At 38.0% G+C, this 22,116-nt stretch overlaps 2 protein-coding genes across 2 annotated transcripts in view; one reads left to right on the forward strand and one right to left on the reverse strand.

Moving 5' to 3' along the window:
• The window catches only part of LOC132152815 (immunoglobulin superfamily member 3-like), a 193,183-nt gene that overhangs the window by 104,128 nt on the left and 66,939 nt on the right, over nt 1-22,116 (reverse strand). Inside the window, exon 2 of the mRNA XM_059561714.1 lies at nt 19,207-19,587. Within this exon, the coding sequence (XP_059417697.1) occupies nt 19,207-19,587 (381 nt within the window). The remainder of the gene's footprint in view (nt 1-19,206; nt 19,588-22,116) is intronic.
• Nucleotides 1,821-3,886, forward strand: LOC132152553 (E3 SUMO-protein ligase ZBED1-like). Its single transcript, XM_059561310.1, has 4 exons — nt 1,821-2,505; nt 2,741-2,983; nt 3,069-3,325; nt 3,415-3,886. Exons 1-4 carry the CDS (start codon nt 2,034-2,036, stop codon nt 3,841-3,843), a joined length of 1,401 nt encoding a protein of 466 aa, XP_059417293.1. The 5' UTR covers nt 1,821-2,033; the 3' UTR covers nt 3,844-3,886.

Genomic DNA, 22,116 nt, shown 5'->3' on the forward strand with positions numbered 1-22,116 from the left:
AGTCTGTGGAGCAGTCATAGCATAGAAAGTGTAGCAATGGCATAGCAATGTAGCAATAGCAATGTCTTTAAAGGGATAGTTAACCCAAAAATGAAAATTCTATCATCGTTTACTCATACAGGTTTGGAACAACTTGAGGGTGAGTAAACGAAGATAGAATTTTCATTTTTTGGTTAACTATCCCTTTAAGGTATCTGACACTAAGTGTTGGCAATGGAAATGTGTACTTGTCTCTAAAAAGATATGATATATTTATGATATATACACATATATATGATATATTTAACTTAATCCCCCCCCCCCCCCTTCCCCGGTCCCTGGTCCTTAAACACCACACCACCGCAAATAGAATCTAATTCTGTGGGAAACACTGAGACTACTCACACCTATTGCACATGTCCAAAGACTATAGAAAACCCAAGACGTATAATTTTGAATGGTGGAAAATGCAATGCTCAATATGGCCGATCAATCGCAGGAAGCCCTGCCTTCTGAATGAAGTTACCAAACCAATCGCTAATTGGTAAAGTCAGTGCTTTACAGTGATGTTCACACAAAGTGATGTTCCATAAAATGACAGTATGACCATTCATGATGGTTCATAATGGCCACCAGTTGTCAAGTTCCAAAAAAACAAGACAAAAAAATCCTTATAAAAAGCCAAGTAGTCCAGTAGTCCATACAACACAAATGCTATTGTCAAGTGCTGACATTGTCAAGTCAATACAATAGCTTTGTGTAGGGAATGATTAGTCATTATTCAAGGATAACCGTCACATCCACTGCAGCGGTCAAACTACATTTTATTATTAGACAAATACTTTATTCCATCAAATATATTTAATATGTGGTTTGACATCATGACACTGGTTAAAATTTACACTGGAGAACCAAAGACCAAGCTACCGCATTAGGCATTACTTCAGAAGTGTCACTTTGAATATGAAATTAAATATAATGCACGTCAATGTACACAAAATATTTTTTGTTTGTTTGATGGTAACAACAGCATGCGGTTTTGGAATGTTTGAGTTAATAATACAAGATTTTGTATTTATGGGTGATTTATTTATTTCCACTAAACGTCTGACGAAGTTCTTCTGACAAAATTCAACCAAACAAACACAGTCAGAAAAACGGACCAAAAAAATTATTAAATGTGGCATATGAAATCTGGTCAAGACAGAGACCAGCACTCTGATAACAGACTCAGCACTCCTACACTGACTCCTGGCTTGTCTGTCTCATCCTCTCTCAGCAGCCTCCCTTCTCCACGTCTCCTCTGTTGTCAGCTGGATGGTCTCTTCCTTGCCTCCTCTTCCTTTGGGCTTCACAACTTCCACTCCATTTTTCTAATTTTTATACTTTCTCTTGTCTGGCTGGTTTAAGCAGCTTTTTAGGGCTGTGCGATATATCGAAAATATCGAAATATTGCAAATTTGCATATCTCGATATGCATATCGGAATGATTTGCGATAAATGAACAAAGTAATACAAAGCTATATAGTTTTACGACACAGATCATCTGACACGCGGACGTTAGTTGTGTGTGTGCGTGCGCATAGCGCCCGCGTGCTCACTGCTCTGACGTCTGACCATCAACAAACCAGCACGCAGTGAGTGACGCGCTCATAGCAAACTAATATGATAGAATGAGCCAGCCTGAGACATCCACAGCTGCTGCCGACGATTTAGTGCCAAAACGAAGAAGCACCTCAAAGATATGGCAGTTTTTTGGATTTAAAAGAGATGACCACATGCAGACTGAAATTATATGTAAAACATGTAAATCTCGTGTAGCAACGAAAACATGAAACACTTCAAATCTGTTCAGTCACCTCAAAGCAAAGCACAACGATTTGTATCAGCTATGCTCGGCAGAAAAATCTTCAAGCTCAGGTGAATCAACCCTCGTTCACCAACCCAAGCAACAATCCATATCATCAAGCTTCGAAAGCATAACACCATATCCTGAAAGTTCCCGCCGTCATAGTGAGATAACCAAGGCCATTACACGCTATCTGGCAAAGGATATGGTTCCGATCGCCACAGTCGGGAAACGAGGGTTTTTGCACCTGATGAATACCATCGACAAACGGTACAACATTCCCTCTCGAACCTATTTTTCACGCATTGCTATCCCCCAAATGTACGAGCATACTAGCGACCGTGTCATGTTGGAACTGAGAGATGTCGAACATTTTGCGTGTACAACGGACCTCTGGTCCAGTAGGACAACAGAGCCGTACATTAGTTTAACGGTTCACTTTATTGACAAAGCCTTTAAGATGAGAAGTCTGTGCTTACAGACAGCATATTTCCCCAGTGAACACAGTGGGGAAAACATAGCGCTGGGACTGCGAGAGGCTTTGTCTGATTGGAATTTGAATGAGGCGCGTCTAGTGTGTTTTACCACGGACAACGCAACCAATATGATCAAAGCGGCGGAAATAAATGGTTGGCCCCGACTACAGTGCTTCGGGCACAGACTGCACCTTGCTATTGGTAAGTCTTACTTTTTTATATCAGAATATTTAATTAGTTATCTTAACATATAATAACTTCATTAAACACATTTTATTGTATACTGTCACAGATATTTTAGTGTAGATGATATTTAAATTAATAAAGAATTATACGTTAAATTATAGATGTAAGATTTATTCAAATTAATGTTTAAAAAATATGAAACCATAACTTAATTAAAACGATTGAAAATATTTTATTTCTATTTATCCAGAAAATGCTGTCAAAGGTGACACACGCATCAGTCGTGCTCTAGGAGTGTGCAAAAAGCTAGTGGGACATTTTTCCCATAGCTGGAAAAAGAAAGAAGCGCTAAAGAAAGCACAGAGAGAGCTTAACCTGCCAGAACATGGTCTCATCACAGAGTGCCCTACACGATGGGGCACTAAGCAACAAATGATGGAAAGGATCCTGGAACAGCAGAGGGCTCTGTCACAAGTTCTCTGTGATAATCGGAGTACAAGACATCTGGTTCCATCTTGAGTCTGTAAACAAGGCATTGAAGCCACTTCAAGATTTTACAGATGCTTTGTCTGGGGAAGAATACATGAGCATTTCCTATCTACTTCCAGTTCTTCGTTTACTGAACACACAAACCCTTGCTGCTGACGAGGACGACACAGAGCTGACATGCTCAATTAAAACCAAAGTGCTGGGCTACATGGAGGCAAAATATGAGGATCCTGCAACCCAAACTCTCTTGAACATTGCCACTTTTTTAGATCCAAGGTTCAAAAAAGACTACATTCCTAAGGAACAACTTGAAGAAATTAGTGTAAGGATAAAATCAGAAATGAAGGTAAGAATATTTTGTATAGCAAGAATGATTTGAGCTCATTAATAAAATATGGAGGTACTAATCATTATTTTCCTTTTCTTTTTTTCTAGGAGGCACAACCTGCTGTTGCCATATCATCATCAGTGGGTGCTGCTGTGTCAGGTGCTGAGGCTGAGCCATGTCAAAGTGCCACAGCCACAAGTACAAAGAGGATGAAGAAGTCTTTAGGAAGCCTCTTACAGACCTCAGTCACATCTCCCTCTGAATCCTCTGACCATGCAACCATTGAAGCGGAATTTAACAGCTACATTCTGATCCCCAAAATCCACAGTGAGCAGGACCCTTTGGCATGGTGGAGAATTCACAAGGTAAATTTCCCCCACTTAAGCAAGCTGGCGGAAAAATATCTTTGTGTGCCTGCCACTAGCACACCATCTGAAAGACTTTTCAGCACATCAGGCAATGTAGTTACATGTCAGCGTGCATCCCTGAAACCAAGCAAAGTGGACATGCTGGTTTTCTTGTCCAAAAATCTTTAACAATTTTAGCATGAATGCTAAAATCTGACTTGGCAAAAACAAAAAAAAAGAGAGCTAAGAAGTAACTGCTGTTGTTCACTTTCAAAAGTTGTAGTGATTTCTTTCCCCTAAATAATTTGAAATTTTGGTTATATAATTTCTCTTAATACAATTTTAATTGATTTTAGAAAAATAAATATCGGATCGCATATCGAATATCGCATTATTTAGCAAGATATCGCATTTTTCTTCAATATCGCACAGCCCTACAGCTTTTCCTGACTCCCAGAGATGAAGATTGTCTTTTCTAAGACAGGAGGTGCAGCTCTAGTTTTCTGACTTCAGTCTGGCCATATAAACTAAACACAGTACAGTCAGAGAAATATCAGTGCAAACCAGAAGTGGCACACACACACATAGTGAAAAATAAAGGAATCGAGGCAGCGTATGAAAAATGTTCTCATTGTGACACTCCTCACCCTTCTCCTCACACAAAAAAAGACCTAACTGTGGCAAGCAAGACAATTTAGCACTTCACAACCACTCAAATCAATTTCCCTCATAGAGGTGTATGTACTGAAGTCACATAATGATGGGAAAGGAAATTTAGTTTGTCTGAAAATAGTTTTAAAGAAAGATACAATATAAAAGGAGAAACCGATTGCTTTCTTCTACACTGATTCTCTAAAAGAGATGAGAGGAACAGTTATCTCCAGTTTTAGCTCTCCCGCTGGTCTCAGCAGAACTGCGTTTAAAACACACTTCCATTACGCTACATTACCCCCACTACAGGACTCCAAGTGAACTCTTCACCCCTTCCCTTAGCACAATCATTCCAGCACTGTGTCCTTTTCATGAAGAATTCAGCTGACTCTGTAATATGATTTTGTATTTAAACCACACTGTTTGGATGCTTTATTCCAAATAGCTAACTGACATACTAAGGCTTTGAGTTTCAGAACCTGCACAGCAATGACAAATTAATTTTTAATCAAATAAATAAAGCCTTGTGAAGATAAGAGACTTCTTTTGAAAGCATTCAAAAGCAAAATAAATAAAAAATGCAATCTGCATACAATCTGTCATGGTAAAAGTACCAGAAAAAGAAAGAAAGATAACAACCCAGAAAAATGTGATAAAAATGACAAATAATTTAGATCCATATACTAGTCTTCTAGCTTGTAGTCAGGAAAACACACTGTACTCGTTAAAATGATATTTAAGGCAACTTTCCTTTCGTATTCAAATTAGAATTAGTCTCAAAGTAACAATGTGACAACTATGCCTCTAGACAATATTATTCATTGTGAGAATCATGCAGAATGTTGCGGGAGTAAACACGTACAGTCTTTCACTATATCCAACATTATTCACACAATGAACCAGATTCTCATAAAAACTAATTTCCTCCCCAGCAGCAGGTCCATAACTTGACCCTCAACATTAAAAAAAAATATATATTAATCTAATTTTTACAGAGAATGTGGTACATCTCTGGAAGCTGGAAGAATCTTCTAAACATTTATAAATGTATTTTCCTTACTCTCTGTTATATAAAAAGGTGGATTATTTGGAGTTCTTTGGCATTCAAAAGTTTAAAACCATTCACTGCTATTAAGATGTTGTGATGATATTGACATTTTGATGGCTGTGAAATTACACACTTCAGCTTTACACCACAGCAGGTTGAGACATTTGAACTTAATTAAACTGAAGAACTTATCAAGACTATGCGATGGCTTCACTCAGAGGTTTAGGCTGCTGTCCAGCGTTCTCTGAAAGTCGGGCCAGACCGCACTGCTCCTCACACTCTAATGAGGTATCGAGCCAAACACCAGCCTGCATCCTGACTCACACTAGCAAACTTCTTAGAGCAGGAGTTGAGCTCCTAAATTACTAACGCCCCTCTGGACTCCCCTCGCTGTCAAAATACGCTCGCTGACAGCTTTGAAGAGGGCTAGCGCAATAGCTGTTTACGACTCAGGCACTGCTGTGCTGCCCAACTTGTTCATGTGTTTTGCCATGATTAAGAGAGGGGAGGACATGCTGGCATTCAGAGACACTGATAGCCTGGTTCAGGGTTTAGTTTCACTCTCAGTGTAATATGGAGTAGTGAGCACGTGATTATTGTGGAGTGGAGGGATTATTTCTGTGTTTCTTGCAAAGGCTGGTGCGTAGGTTGTAAAGCTCCGCTCCAGATCTTCTCCAACTCTGCTGGATCAATGCTGAGAAAATGATGTTTCAAAACCTCCTCTCAGATGCTAGTATTGCACATGCTGATGACACATATTGCAGTCAGCATAGTGGAATGTTGCATTTATCATTATATTATTATTTTTAACCACTACTTTTTAAGGAAAGTAATGTTTCTTCATGCTAGTCCAACACATTTATTTGTATAACCAATGGCAGATAGTGGGACCAGTTTAAAGACAACCATTTATTTTAAAATTCAGTTTGGTAACACTGTGCGGCCAATTTATTTTAGCCTGTTTTTATCTCAAGAATAATAATAAAAAAATATACTGAAATGTACTAAAATTAGTTGTAAATTGAGTAATGGCTGCAGTGTGGAAAAAGTATACAATTTTTTCTTTTTTTTTTTTGCAATTACAGTATATAATCGCAAGTAGGAGATAAAGTTGCAACCGTGAGATATAAAAGTTTTATAAAATCTTACTATATTGCACATATCGTGCATATTGTATAGTGTCACATGATCCTCCAGAAATCATTCTAATATGCGGCTCAAGAAACAGTTACGTTTTTTGGAAACACTGAATCTTTATTTATTTTTTTATTCGGGATTCTTTGACAAATATACATTTCAAAAGAACAGCATTTATTTGAAATAGAATAAATTGTAACTTTGTAAAATTCTTTACCTACAATTTTGATCAATTTAACGCATCCTTGCTGAATAAAAGCATTACATTATGAAAATAAAAAAGCAACTATTAGAACAAATTTAAAGAGTAACTTTACTTGTAGCTTCCAAAAAGAATTCAGAATGTCTAATGTTAAAAATATGCAAACAAACCAAGGGCACAACAGCAGCAACTCGTTGAGAAAAGCTCCACACACCATTCTCAAGGTTAGCGAAACACTGATTACAGTGAAAGCGCCAGTGTTTACAGCGATGGCAATGAGGGCTCAAAACATTGCCATATATGGACAAACAGATAACGACAGACAAGAGAAAAAAGATCCTCTTGTTCTTGTGGTTTGTCACTCTAAAGTTCCCAGGCACACGAAGACACAGTCACTAACGACAACGTTCACAGATTCATTTCTACCTTTCATCATCACAGGCAAAAACCTACAGGGTGAAGTGAGTGTGTTTTATAAAAGTATCATGTTCAGCCTGTCCAGGTGTGCTGAGAACATGATTCTTGTTTATAGTTGTAGTGAAGTATACAGTTCTTCTGGTGCAATCACCCTTTTGATGAAGCTGATACAGCTCAGATGATACACTATGAATCCAGCCTGACTCACCACTGACTCTATTCTCTGTGGCTTTCTCTCTTTGCTCCCCTATACTCACATTTCAGGATATCTGAGGTGGTCTGGTGCCAGGGGCCTGAATCACACCAGGTTATGGAGGATAAGGCCTTGTTTGTCCCTGAAACTGCTTACATAGCTGCTTTAAACGACAACAGCACATGAAAGTACAACTGACCCTTCACAAAGCCATGACCTTTAGAAACTCCCATGTAATCATACAACATTTTTGCCTTTTTATTTTTTTTATGTACGTCTATGGAGGATCCAAGAGTTTGAATAGCTTTATACAATTTTAAAGACATCCAAAATATAATAATTTAGAAGTCCATGCTGTGGAATAACCCATTTATGGTCCCTAATTTCTAAATGAACATGTACAACATCAGAAAGAAGTCCTACTTTTGCTCCAAGGTAAAATACAGTTAATAATTTGATGTTAAACAATTTAAGTATTAATTAAGGTCATAGGACTAAAGGGTGTGGTACCTTTGAAGATCTAATTGTTAACAATGCTTTCAAATTAGATTTCTGTGAGTAGCATTCAAATCGATTCTGACTGTCAGTCTTAGTAGTTTTTAAACCATGTTACCATTTTACTAAAAAACAAAACGCAGAATAACATACGATCGGTTTTAATACTTTGAGAACATTTTATTCAGTCAAATATGTAACCACAAGGGTCAGAGCAGTCAGCTGACCTTTCGCCAAAGACCCACCCCCTTAGCTACCATTGCTGTGTCTGAAAAGTCATGGCGCTCTCATGTCACACGTTCTCACACAGTGAAAAAATACATGCGGAGCAAGAGGATACTGACAACATACCAACAGACAAGAGGTTACATCTGGTATGAAACAAAGTCTCAGATTTCTAAATTGTCATTTTTTAAGAAATTCAAACAATAAATATGGTTTTGTGGATCTATTATGCTACGTTCATACCAAACGCGAATAGAGCGTCAAATTCACATCTACCGCTTCTAGTTTGCCGCTTGAACATTTTGAGTGCATTCACGTGTCTAGAGCGAAATAAATCAATTAAAGTTAATTAGTCAATTAAACTCCTGGAGAAGAGTGTATTTTCTCTCTCTCTCCTCTTCAGCTATGTTAGTTTCTCTCACTATCTTTAGTGCTCCACATCTTTATTTTCTACAGTATATACCTTCACATCCAATTAAACATTAGACACTTGTAAAAATCCAAACTTCACACTTCAGAAGTGGTCTTGAAGGACAGCTGATCTGTGCGTTAGAGGAGAGCAGATAAGGAGAGATATGTTGGCATGCACACCCAGTGGAAACTTCAGAGGAATGTATAACACCCTACATATCAGCTCAGCTCTCCAGCAAATGAGCCTCAGATACAGTCCAGCTGTCTGCACGTTTCAAACCTATTGGGGGTTAAGCAGCTGAAAATCTCCACAGAAGTTAGTAAAAATCTCTTTTGGTGCATTCTAGAACATGTAAAAACATATATTCTTTTGCCGAGTTTTGCAACACAAACAATGTCGAAATGCATCAACACTGAACTGACTCGAGCTGAATAACGACTTATTATTATTATTTCTGTAGAGCTGCTTATAGCTGAATTGAACTTGTTTTATAATTGATGAACTTGCACAGTTATTAAACTGAACTAATAAACTGATTACAGTTGAATAATGAAGCTACTGTCTTTTTAGAGCCGCTTTACAGCTAAATTTTACCTAATTTTAGATGAAGTTTGCATCACTGATACTGTCCCCCCCCCCCCCCCCCCACCCCCCGTTTACTACGATAAAGCTGCCTCAAAACAATCTGCATTGTATAATGCACTATATAAATATAGGGGAATGATTTGATGAGAACAAATATTTTACAATGCACCAAGGTGTATTTATCTAACAAAATTAATCTTGTACAAAGACTTGTGATGATAACATACTGTATGTACACAGCCCCAGGTACTCCATTTCCCATAATCCTTTGCCAGGACTCATCATCAATTGCAATCGCCTGTCTCTCATCACCTCATCAGTCTCACACTTAACCCTTTAGGCGGCAGAGGTTTTTTCCTAAAACGTTCGATTTTGACATCTTAATTTCAGAAGGCTATATCTTAAAATTTATAAAAGATAGAGACTTTCTGTCAATTATACAAATATTAAGGATGACCCAATGTTTATGTAGGGATTTTATTTTCCCATCTAATTTGCATATTATGACGTCATATGGGGGTGGTCATCTTGAATTATAGAATTTTCATGAAAAGTCACATGTTTAAATAATAAAATGCAGCACTTCTTTCCCACAAAAAATGTCCCTCGCCTTCTGTGTGCTATATTGCACAATACTGAATGCTCAGGTGAATAGTAAGTAGTAAACAAACTGTGTAAATCATCACTAATAAATGGTAGAAACAAACCGAATGCATTTAGCAGTTGGGATTTTCAATTTACTACATGCAGCAGGCACTCTGATTCCATGTATGGGGCACATATATATTATTCATATGACTCACAAACACAAGTAGACAAGACCTGTTTGGTTCAAAAGCTATGCCCCGTGTCACATCGCCTCTGCTTCTGCAATGAGCAGCGCGGCCAGATCTGCCTCGAGCACGCGCCGAGTGTGCACAGCTCGGACTACTGTCAGTGTCATTGCGACTCCCCACCTTACTTCCTAACTGTCCTATGAATACTTCGACCTCGTCTAACATACCCAATGGCATTAGACAAAGTCTCCACTACAATACTGTCGCCGCGATTGCGGAGAGGCGTGGTCAGAAGACAAATATACATGTCTAGCGCGGTAAAAATCTCCCGCCTCGTCCCCGCAACAATAACACGCCTGCTAATTTCGCGATGAACACTCTGACCCCGGCAAACATTGTTCACACCTCTGACATTTGGCAAAGGACCATTTACATTAGGCAAAGGATTCACCGTTTGTGCTTGGTGAAGGGCTATACTTTCACTTTCAGTATCATCGTCATCTTCTGAATGCAGCTATTCCCCTTCAGAATCAGTGTCCGCGAATAGAAGTCCCAACACCTCATTGCGGCTTTATTGAAGCTTTATTGATGCCATTAGATAATAATAATAATTATTATAATAATAATCTAATGCCAATACTCGCTGACGTTGACAATATTTGTCAGATAAAATGGCTCAGTCTCACACTAGCTGTGCTTTTCTTTCGCACTGATTCAATACGCTCTAGCTCGAAGATTTTGTATAAGAGCATGACGTTTTTTGAGTCAGAGATGAAGTATTACATGTCTGCTATCTGGTGCAGGGGAGGTTGCATGAAATTTGACACCCTATTTGACAAAATCGGCCGTTTTATTCAGTGCCGCATCTTGTCGAGTAAACTCGACCGTGGCGCCAAGAGGGTTAAAGGTTGCACACATCCACACACACTTTGCTGATTATTGTTTAGCCTATACCCTGTTGCCTTGTCTTGTCTTGCCTTACCGCCTTGTTTTTGACATTGGACTGTTTATCAGGTTATTATGATTGTTTTGCTGCCTGCCCTGGCCTTTGCCTGTTTACGGATTCCTCTGTCTTTGCCTGTGATAATATTGTTTGCTGGTACTGGACCCTGCCTGTGAGCACAAGTAATTAAAAATGCTACAACTACTTTAAAAGCCAACATCTGGCCACATTTCAGCTTTTCTGAACAACCCGAGCACGACCTGGAGAAGACACGCTGTGTGTAAATCATATCATGCCCAATGAAGTATTCAGGTGGTAGGTATGGGCAATGAAGCCTCGTGAAACACTGAGGCTTTCCTGATTTTCGGAAAAAAGATTCAAAGCTTTGAGTGTCTCAAAAACAGTGCCATCTGGTTGTTAATAAAAAATATAACAGCCAAAAGCCTGTGAAAGACGCTCTGTAGAACGAGGCATCTACTACATATTCCACATTTCTGTCTCTGATAAATTAATTTACCCATTTAATTTTGTAATTTAATACCAGTACGAATATCAATAATAATTATATCATATATTACTCTGTTCCTGTCAATTCTGCACAGTAATTTAATGAAATAATGAATTCTCATTGTGTCCTTCAAATTATGTTAAAATATGTGCACATAAGCAGCCTTGAGTGTACTGTAATACTTAAGAGTGACTCGTGGTGCTTTCACACTTTTAATTGGTTTATACTCATTTATTTTCATCTTAGAAAATATATCTCCCCACTGCAAAATACATACTTGACATTTCTCAAGTGAAAAAAAAAGCATTTTTGTAACCAATGGTCTGTGCCAGATAACTGTGGGGAAAAATACACTAAATTGGTTGACAGAATAAATGCAGCCTAGTTTAGTAAAGTGTCTGAGGAAGAGGAATTCAGACGGAAAGCTCAAAGCCATAACATGTTTCAACTAACAAATACATAAATAAATTACACCCAAAACAAAAACAACACCATGCCAAACACCCAGTAGTGATTGCATCAATCATGTTCGAACAGAGTTGCATCACTGGGGACAGGGTTGAAAAAGCACCAAGCTACAAAAGAGTAGAAACCATGTGAAATGTACAACTACAAAACTCTAAATCTTCTTCAGAAGCAAACTGTTAAATAAATCATTGCAGCTGAGTGAAGCAGATTAAAAGAGGATGTTTCACCCGTTTGCTTGAACCATTTTTCTTTGGCAGGAGTTAACAGAGCTTCCTGTGTGCCCACTGACGTCAGAAACAGCAAGCTGCCAAGGGAAGGCATAGAAATGGCCATTTATTGACAAGAACTGAACTTTATTGTCTTATTTCATCATTTTATCATGTAAAACAACAGATATAGCCAAGTACAATTAAAAGACAGCACAAATGGATTAGAGATAATAAAAATGCACATTTCACAGAGATACAATTGACAAGACTAGAGGGTGAATCTCACAAAAACATGGTTAGGTCGCATTTCGCCCCAGAAGCATAAAAAAAGAAAACTGTAAGAAAATTTGCCTTGTACAACATTAGGAAGATTAGACCCTTCCTGTCAGAGCAAGCCACACAACTTCTTGTCCAAGCTCTTGTTCTCTCCAGACTAGACTATTGTAATGCTCTCTTGGCGGGACTTCCTGCATGTACTTTAGCCTTTAAAACGGATCCAGAATGCAGCAGCAAGGGTTGTCTTCAATGAGCCAAAAAAAGCTCACGTTACTCCTCTCCTCATCAGGTTACACTGGCTAAAAGCAGCCGCTTGCATCAAATTCAGGTTACTGATGCTTGCCTACAAGACAACCACTGGCACGGCAGCAATATACCTGAACTCACTAGTTCAAACTTATGCACCCTCCAGAAGCCTGCGTTCTGCAAGTGAACGACGCCTTGTGGTGCCATACCAAAGAGGTTCAAAATCACTCTCACCGTCCTTTTCCTGGATCATGCCCAGCTGGTGGAATGACCTTCCAATCTCTATTCGAACAGCCGAGTCTTTAGTCATTTTCAAAAAACATCTAAAGACTCATCTTTTACGCCAGCACTTGTCCAACTAATACTAGAACTTACCTTTTCTTGTTTATTCTTTATTCTTGGAGGAAAAAAAAAAACCTAGCTACGGGTTCTGTGCTAGACTAACTGAGACTTGTCATGGCACTTGTATACTGTTGTTGTTCTCTTGTTTGTATGACTGCTTCTATCGTTCTCATTTGTAAGTTGCTTTGGAAAAAAGTGTCTGCTAAATGATTAAATGTAAAATTGTATGTTGTATAAAAACAATTAAGCCTATTTTTTTAACATTAACATTTCATAACATAAAAGATATATTGTTTTTGATCATTACACACATTTACCCACCATTTTCTCATTGGCTTAGTTTTTGAGCTTTATAGGAGAAAAATCCCTACTACTCTCAGTGATGGTTTTCATTCTTTAAAAAAATTATTTAAATTCATTAATAATTAATTTTATAAAGTAAATAAATAAACCACTATACTGTAATACAAATTAAGTTTTAGATAGTACAAGAAATGTAACTTTAAATATAAATAAATATAAATATATGTGTAGGAAAAATATATATAAAAATGCAATGTTTTTCGTGAGAGTAAGATCATTTTTGCATTGCGGTAATGATAATTGGGTGAGCTATATTTTTATGAACTGCCTGTGAAGCGCCGTATAATTATTTGGTTATTTTGATTTTGGGCTGAAATACCATCTTGACATGTTCTTGACAGGAATACTGATAATTACCCTGAATTGCCTGCGGCTATGTATATAAACTGAGTTTAACTGTGATTAAAGAACAAATTAAGGAAAGAAACTAAATCTGATTTTCGATGACAGCACGCATTCAGCTGGCAGGTGGTGAGGAATTGAAAAGTTTGCGAGGGTAGTCCTATAATCTGCGCAAGGCTGCGGGGAAAAGGGTTAAGAGGTTAGAGACACACAGAAGCTCTATTGAGTAAATGTGCTTCCTCCCCTCACCTCATGTACAGTGCCTAAAAATACAGCCCACAATGAGCACAGCCATTACTCCTGTCAGCAGCCCAGTCATGGCCTACATTCAGCTTGCACATTCCAAAACCCAGTTATGAAGCATACTGATCATTCATTAATCTATGAAAACACACATTCTAATTATTACACATGGCAAAGATGTATATATAGCATTACATTTGCCCTGACCAGCTTCCACAACTCCAATCATTACATGCTTCAGCTGTTAGCTTATCTTAAAGACCCACACAAAAAGTTCCAGTACAGTCTGTGAAATCCTAGAGATACTAACATTTGAGTATGGCTGACAATTTTTATCCAAGTTATTCCCGTCAATGACTAGTAAATCCCTGAAGGTCAAACATATGCTGTGCATCATCAGTGGCTTTGTTCCAAATACTAGTGGGCTGGCTGACAGTATTTTTAGACACTCCTAAGTAGAGGGTAGAAAAAATATGCTCCCTTAGATGCCTTGGTATGGCAAATTTTGGAATCCCAGGACAACTCCAAAAAAAAAAAAAATGAAGAAGGGGTGGGCAATGTGACCAAAATTTGAGTAAAAATTTGAGTGACCACAATATGAGTAATTTTATTTCCCTACAGCAGCTAATGAACTGGAAGTCTTGAACATTCACAGAAAACAGCTTGGTTCAGTGTTGAAAAAATGTGGAAAAGCGGCAAAAATAACTCCGCTCAACACTCCTGCGCTCTTTGAGCACCGTCTTCATGTGCACACACCTCTCAGACAGTCTCTCAGACAGCGGGTGCATAGAGTAAAATTAGTTATTTTTTGCTGATGATTGAATTTCAATGGCTTAAAATCACTTGTTTTTAAAGAGAAATGCAGAAAACGATACGTTATCATGACAGCTACATCACATGAGCGTGTAACCATGATAGAGACAATAGTCGAAAATCTCTGCTGGTTGACAAATTTCTACCAGTTAATTGTGTCTACCGGTATATCGCCCACCCCTAGTACATAGCACACAAATATTGAGTGAAACAGTCCAATATTACAGGAAAATTAAAGGGTTAGTTCACTCAAAAATCTAAATTAATAATGTCATTAATAACTCACCCTCATGTCATTCCAAACCAGTAAGACCTCCATTTATCTTTGGAACACAGTTTAAGATATTTTAGATTTAGTCCGAGAGCTCTCAGTCCCTCCATTGAAACTGTGTGTACGGTATACTGTCCATGTCCAGAAAGGTAAGAAAAACATCATCAAAGTAGTCCATGTGACATCAGAGGGTCAGTTAGAATATTTTGAAGCATCGAAAATACATTTTGATCCAAAAATAGCAAAAACTTCGACTTTATTCAGCACTGTCTTCTCTTCCGTGTCTGTTGTGAGATTTCAAAACACTGCAGTTTAGTGATATCCGGTTCGCAAACGAATCATTCGATGTAACTGGATCTTCTTGAACCAGTTCACCAAATCGAACTGAATCTGAATCGTTTGAAATGGTTTGTGCCTCCAATAAGCATTAATCCATAAATGACTTAAGCTGTTAAGCTGTTAAGCTGTTAATATCCCGGAGTAATTCATGTACTCAAACAGTACACTGACTGAACTGCTGTGAAGAGAGAACTGAAGATGAACACCGAGCCGAGCCAGATAACGAACAAAACCAACTTGTTCTCGAGTCAAGAACCGGTTGGATCGGTTTTCGGATCACCAGTAGTTCTTTCGGAGAGTTCGATTCAATAAACCGGTTGAAGAAAACGGTCCACCAGTTCTTTTGCGCTCGACGTAATGGTGCCATTGGTGATGATTGTCCTTGATTCAAGCCTTCGGTTTACCTGCGCTCATAACACTAGCACAGAATCAGTTCAGAATCAATCACCAAAAAAAAAACAGTTCGGTTCAGACACTCTGTGTGTCGGTCTGCTTCACGCTGAATCACACATGCGCAGTATCATCAGCTCCTCGGTTCTCGAATCGGACGCATCTGACAGAAACGGTTCTTGATTTAGTTTTTGCTATTTTTGGAACAAAATGTATTTTCGATGCATCAAAAAATTCTAACTGACCCTCTGATGTCACATGGACTACTTTGATGATGTTTTTCTCACCTTTCTGGACATGGACAGTATACCGTACACACACTTTCAATGGAGTGACAGAGAGCTCTCGGACTAAATCTAAAATATCTTAAACTGTGTTCTGAAGATGAACGGGGGTCTCATGGGTTTGGAACAACATGAGGGTGAGAGGGTGAAGGTGAGTTACAGCACTAACTCGCACCAAACAGACTAAATAACAACTTTCAAACACTCACAAAAAAAATTGAAATAATAAAAATTTCATTCCATTTGATGAAAAGACCGCTGCACTAGAGTACGCACTACATCTTTAAAATTTCACTATTTCATATGACTTTTGCCCCAAACTAGTTATGTAAGTGCAATTCCCATCCCACAGTCTGTTCTAAATATTTAATTGGTCAGGTCAATCACAATGCTGATTGCTTAAATAATAAAAAAAATAAAAAAAGCTTACCATAACCTACACCCAGTAGGCTAACCTTCGTATGGATTTTACTGGTTTAAGGAAAAACGTTACCATTTCACCCACAATTTGTGTGCTATGAATTATGTCTGCAGTTACTAGTGTACTGCTTTATTAGCTTAGTGCTAATGTAAAACTCATTTGTGATCATTAATCAGGTCTCTCTTTTCAGGCAGGAAGCTTCATTTGTGAACTACATCTCACTATATTTTGGGATAGAGCTGTTGTTATCTGTATTTGCCAGACCTTATTTCTGACCTTAGCTTGCCTTTCAAGCATAATCTTGCCCGATAAAGAGTTGAAGGGGGTTTTAGAGCAGATCTTGGGATGTGCACTGTGGGATTTTCAGGATGAGAGGAAAGATCAGATGCAAAGGTCACCACTCCCTGACACACACAAACACGGTTTCTGTCCCTAAAAGATACTTACAGTTCTGTTGCACCCTATTCTAAGAGAAGGGACTAAATTTTGATCAGCAGGGCATTTCATTAGGAATATAAAATCCTGTAGTATTAGGGAAAGTAACTCACACGGAACTGTATACTTTTTATTACTAGCTTTAGCATCTCAAAGACAGCTAAAAAACTAATTTCAGTATAAAGGGTATTTTTTTCTTTTGAGCCATTCACCTGAGACCGGATTCATGAAACATTCTTAAAAAATTAAAATCTTTTTAACTGCTATTTTCTTATTTTCTCAATTAAGAATTCAAGTTACCAATACTTTGTATTCCAAAAACTTACAAAATTTTAATTCTCGGGTGAACTAACCCTTTAAGATTCTCAAAAAAGGCCTTTGAGGTGTTTTTCACTGAGTGGGTCTTTAACATCAACTGTCATACAATAGGGTATATAACAGCAAATCATTTTCCTTAAAAAAAAATTCAAAAATTTAACTTTAGTTAGATACATTCTAATTCTTACGAAATTTCATAAATCCTTCCATAAGAAGATTTCATGAATCCAGCCCCTGAGCCATAAATGTCACATGACTACACAGGACCTTGAGGTACAAAACCTTTGTTGGCCACAGGTTTGATATAAATGGTGACAATTATTAACTCAAGTTATTTTTTTCTCCAACAATTATAGTTATTGTGATGGTGGGAATAGGACTGCACAAAAAATATCACTTCCATGAGGTCTGTTAGCATGAAGACAGCATAAAGGACGATGGTGTATTTAAAAGAGGACAAGGATCTCAGAATGGGGTGTTGAGCAACATGCCTGTCCTTAAACAGGTGGCTCTCAGTGTGATGCTCCCCAGCCCACACCAAACACGACTCATGACTCACCGATCCCATATTACAACTGTTCTTGCTGGTCCACATGTCCATTTATGCAGCCTCTCAAGACATGTGGTGCATGTGAGCCTATGGTGCAACGCCTGGCATTGACAACTCAGCCCATATGGTTAGTCATAATAAGCAACAGCCGAACTGTTAACAATGAGTATTTTGTAATAAGTCACGGTCACTGATAAGCCCATGTGACTGTGCTAACTGATGGAAGAGACATCAGCGAAATGTGTGTGTGAGAGCAGAGCTGGAAGGGTAAAGTTTAACTACAATTACAATTAAGAGGACTATTGATACTGATATCATGGTGGCAGGTGGCAAGGCAGCATTACAGCCTGCGCCCAACTTAATAATAGGGTGGGCTGGCAGACAGATGGACTGGCATTCTGTCAGGTAGCTTCACTATTCCACCAGAACAGTGACTGATCTGAGCAGCATAAATCCACTCAGGCATTAAAAGTCCACCAATTAGCACAGATCCATTAACATGAGCAATGACGAGTTGGAGAGGATTCAGGCTGACGGCTCAAAAAAAAAACTGCATTTCAAAATGTCATTTGAAAAAAAAAAAAAAAGATCTCAAAAGTAACACTCCAAGCAAATCCAAACCTGCATTTCTTTGAAAAACAACAAAAAAAAGACCCAATAATTATTCAGTATACTATTCAGGTTAAATATGTTTTTAAACAGTGTTTTATACTCAAATTAGTTGTTAATTGGGATGCACAAAATGTTAAAATTCTGGCTGATATGGTTAAGCTGATAATTAAAAGAAAAAATTATCTACACAAATTAGAAATAAAAACTAAAATTAGTAATTTTAAATGCTTGAAGTGAATTTAGATGTCACAACATTACAATGTACAGTATAAAAAATATATATTCATTTTGAGATCTAACAGGATTTTTCAAACATTAAACAGCTAGATGATGATAAATGTAAAAATAGGGGAAATAGTTATAAATAATTCAACATATATATACACACATTTTAATATATTCCACTTTATTGTGCATCCCTATTATTAATATATGACATCTGACATTTCATGTACAGATTCAGACTGGACTTAGTTGTCTCTGATCGATTTAATTCTGTTTTTAAATGATCTTTTTCATTTTTTATTGATTTAATTCTCTTTTCGAATTGGATGGGCTGTCACCAATGCTTGAACCACCAACCATTTAACACATGAAGCTGGTTAAAAAGGTCTAAATCCAAGGACAACACTGTAACTATAACTTTCTCGTTGTGCTGACTGACAGCTTTAGATATGGCTTTTAATGAAAGGTCGAAGTTGTGAGGAAAAAAAAAAAATATTATCCAACAAAATACAGACATTGCCATCCGGTTGAAATTTGATTTCTCAGAGGACCGCTGAGTTATCTAAAAAAAAACGGTAGGTAATTTTCTCAGCAATTTACACCAAGGTTGTGAGAGAAAATGTGAAAATAAATTTGTGTGAGAGAAAATGTGAAAATAAATTCACAAATTCACATCGGTGAAACACGCATTTACCCGGCCTCCTGCTGGAAAACTTGTCCAGTCTGAATAAGGCTCATGAATGCAAAAACAGTCCAGTAAGAAGCGTACTATATTTTAAAGCAGGGTTAAGTGAGAGTTTGGAGGGGGCTCACCAGTGAGGTTGGTCCGGGCACTGTAGGTGCCCAGGTAGCGGCTGTCGGTGTTGGGAGTGTAGCACTCGTACATGCCCTGGTCGGTGGCCTGCAGCTTAGTGATGTGCAGCAAGACAGAGTCTCTGCTCAGCCTCTCGATGTAGATCTCCTTGCTGTTGACACGCTGGGCGTACAAGGCGTAGGCGTAGTTGTGCTGGGACGTGCTCAATATACGGATCTCTCGATCGGGAGCGGTGTAAAGGTACATGGACCATTCAAAGTCTTGCTCCACCCCTTCCTTGTAGCCGGTCACGTTACACCAAATGGTGATGTGAGAGCCTTCCGTTCGAATCAAGGGTCCCGGCTGAACTGTGACCTGCCGCTGGGCCGAGCATGAGCCCACTGTAAGAAAGACAGAATGAGGGGTCATTAGTGGTCAAAAATGTGAGTATATTTAATATAAATATCTCAGTTTTTTTTTTTTTTTATAACTGAAATGATTTTATCAGGTGAACCATCATTACCATTCAAAAGGTAGTTCTTAATAATCTAGTTCTTGATCTAGTTCTTCTAAGTCCACACCTTTCTGATAAGAAAACCTTCAAGCTTTTGAGTGCTTGAAATTTGTATGTGTATGTGTATGTTTAAAGAGTGTGAAGAACCATCGGCTCTTCAAGAAATCAAGTGGCCTTCAGCCAAGAGACCCATTACACACTAAACACAGCCACTAAATTGAAACCCACTGCGTGTCTGCAGCACTCAAAAAACTCAGACTGTAAATACTACAATTAGCACACAAATAAAGATCAAAGTGCCAGCAATTCATAATGAGTTTATTTAAACACACCCAGCTCAAGTCTTGCATATAAAAATAAACCCACTTAGCTTAAATTAAGTGTTCATTGGGTATGTTTGGATTGGGAAACGACGTGGAAAATAACGTTATAAAGATTATAAAATGTGAAATCTTCTCTCCATGCAAGCAGATACAAAAAGTAGACTGATAAATGAAACTAAAGATTGTCTCATTTATGAAAAAAAATAACTAGCCTCCTTAGAAACAAGCAATACACAGAACTGAAGACAAATCACATTTTAAAGTTTTAACAGCATTTTGGTGCAGATGAGTGACTGGTAGCAAAATATGAACAGCAGATGCAGAACATTCACAAGAAAAGGTAATCTGGACATTTTAACTCAATTTAATGGGTTTCATGTGTGAAAGTGGCAATTATTTATCTTTGTGTGTGTCTGAAGTTGTAATTTTCCCGGTAAGTTATGATATACTAGGTTTATATTCTTAAATATTTGGAGAACATATCTGGGAAATGCACATTTGCTCATGATGATTTGTATATTATATTCCATTCATTCATAGTTAAATAACTCTGTTAAAGTAAATACATGACTTGTTTAAAGTATAAATATTTGAATGATAATAATAAAAAAATAAGCAAACAAACACAGTTTTTTTACCGTGAATTTAACAGGATTTTTATTAGAGTGTAAAGTATCCCATTTACTACCAGATTTTTCGTTGTCTTTAAGCCACCACGGGACACACAAGTGGCATGGTTTGCTTTTCTTTCAGAAGTTTTACAGTGTCTGCATCTTTAAGACTGTGACAACAACTCTGTGAGAATGATGAGTGCTTTGTACAGAATGAAAGATATTAACCGATAAACTAACGTCATCCTAGCCTGTACAAGCTTGACAAAAACGTAGGATAAAGGAAGACAAGTGTGAACAGTTGGGAGTTGAGAAACGGGGAGAAAGTCATTCCTTGGATGTCATTGTCCAATCTGTGACAGAAAAAAAGACGCAGCCCATCTGCTGGCATGTCCCGTCTGGTGCGGATCTGTGACAATGAGTGAGCGTGTGTGGGTGAATGCTCCCCACGCCTCAGAAGACACATCATTGATTTAATTACTTCTAAAAATGCACATGAATCTGCATCTCTGGGCCATCCCATAGTGAACTGAAAGTGTTTTCATCACTTTCTTTATCTGTGTCCTTCCCTTTCTAACCCCTGTACGCCCACACACGCCTGTGCTTTCTTCATGCCAACTGCCTACACACACAGATACTCCAAAAAAACACCACTGAAACAGCATTCTAATACTATGTCAGCAAACAGCTCTATAGAACAGCAGCAGACAGTTGGGTTATCCTGACTGTGCTGCACCATGGGAATTTACACTTCCCAAGGTGATCTGATGTTCACTCAAAAAAATGAAATGTTGGGTTTAATTAAAAATATTATGTCAACAGGTTCCACACAATTTGTTTAAGTAATCTCAACAAACAATAATTTAGTTCATTTTACAAAAGAAGTTTAAGTAAACTTAGCTTAACAAACCTTAGTAGAGTCAACAAACAACAATTTAGTTAATTGTACATGAAAATTTTAATTAATGATGACAAAATTTTTTAATACTGTCACTTCAGAAACACTAGTGATGTGTCGTTCTTGAACGATTCGTTCATTTTGAACGAATCTTTAATGTGACTCGGGAAGAACGAGTCGTCTCGGGGAGTGATTCGTTCAGTCGCGCATGCGCATTATTCTATAGGTTCTGTTCTAGTAGTAGTGATTCACCTGTCAGCCAATGCAGTCTTGTGCCGGAAAGAGAATTGATTAGTTCATAGTTCGGGTCTATCGGGCTTTTGACTCGTTCCTTAATCACGTGACAGCCACATACGCTAAAACCAATGCAATATGAGCCGGAAAGAGAATTGATTAGTTCATCTCATGAGTCTTCGGGTCAGGTCGAGTCATTCCTTAATCACGTGACAGCCCCATACACTAAAACCTAAAACCATAGACAGTAAAAGAATGCAGTATTGAGCCGGAGAGAGAATTGATTAGTTCATCTTTCGGTTCTTCGGGTTGTTCGTTCTTTTGTCCCGTGATGTGACAACATTGGCTAG

This window comes from Carassius carassius, chromosome 11 (genome assembly GCF_963082965.1).
Source record: "Carassius carassius chromosome 11, fCarCar2.1, whole genome shotgun sequence".
In the NCBI taxonomy this organism is placed as follows: domain Eukaryota; kingdom Metazoa; phylum Chordata; class Actinopteri; order Cypriniformes; family Cyprinidae; genus Carassius; species Carassius carassius.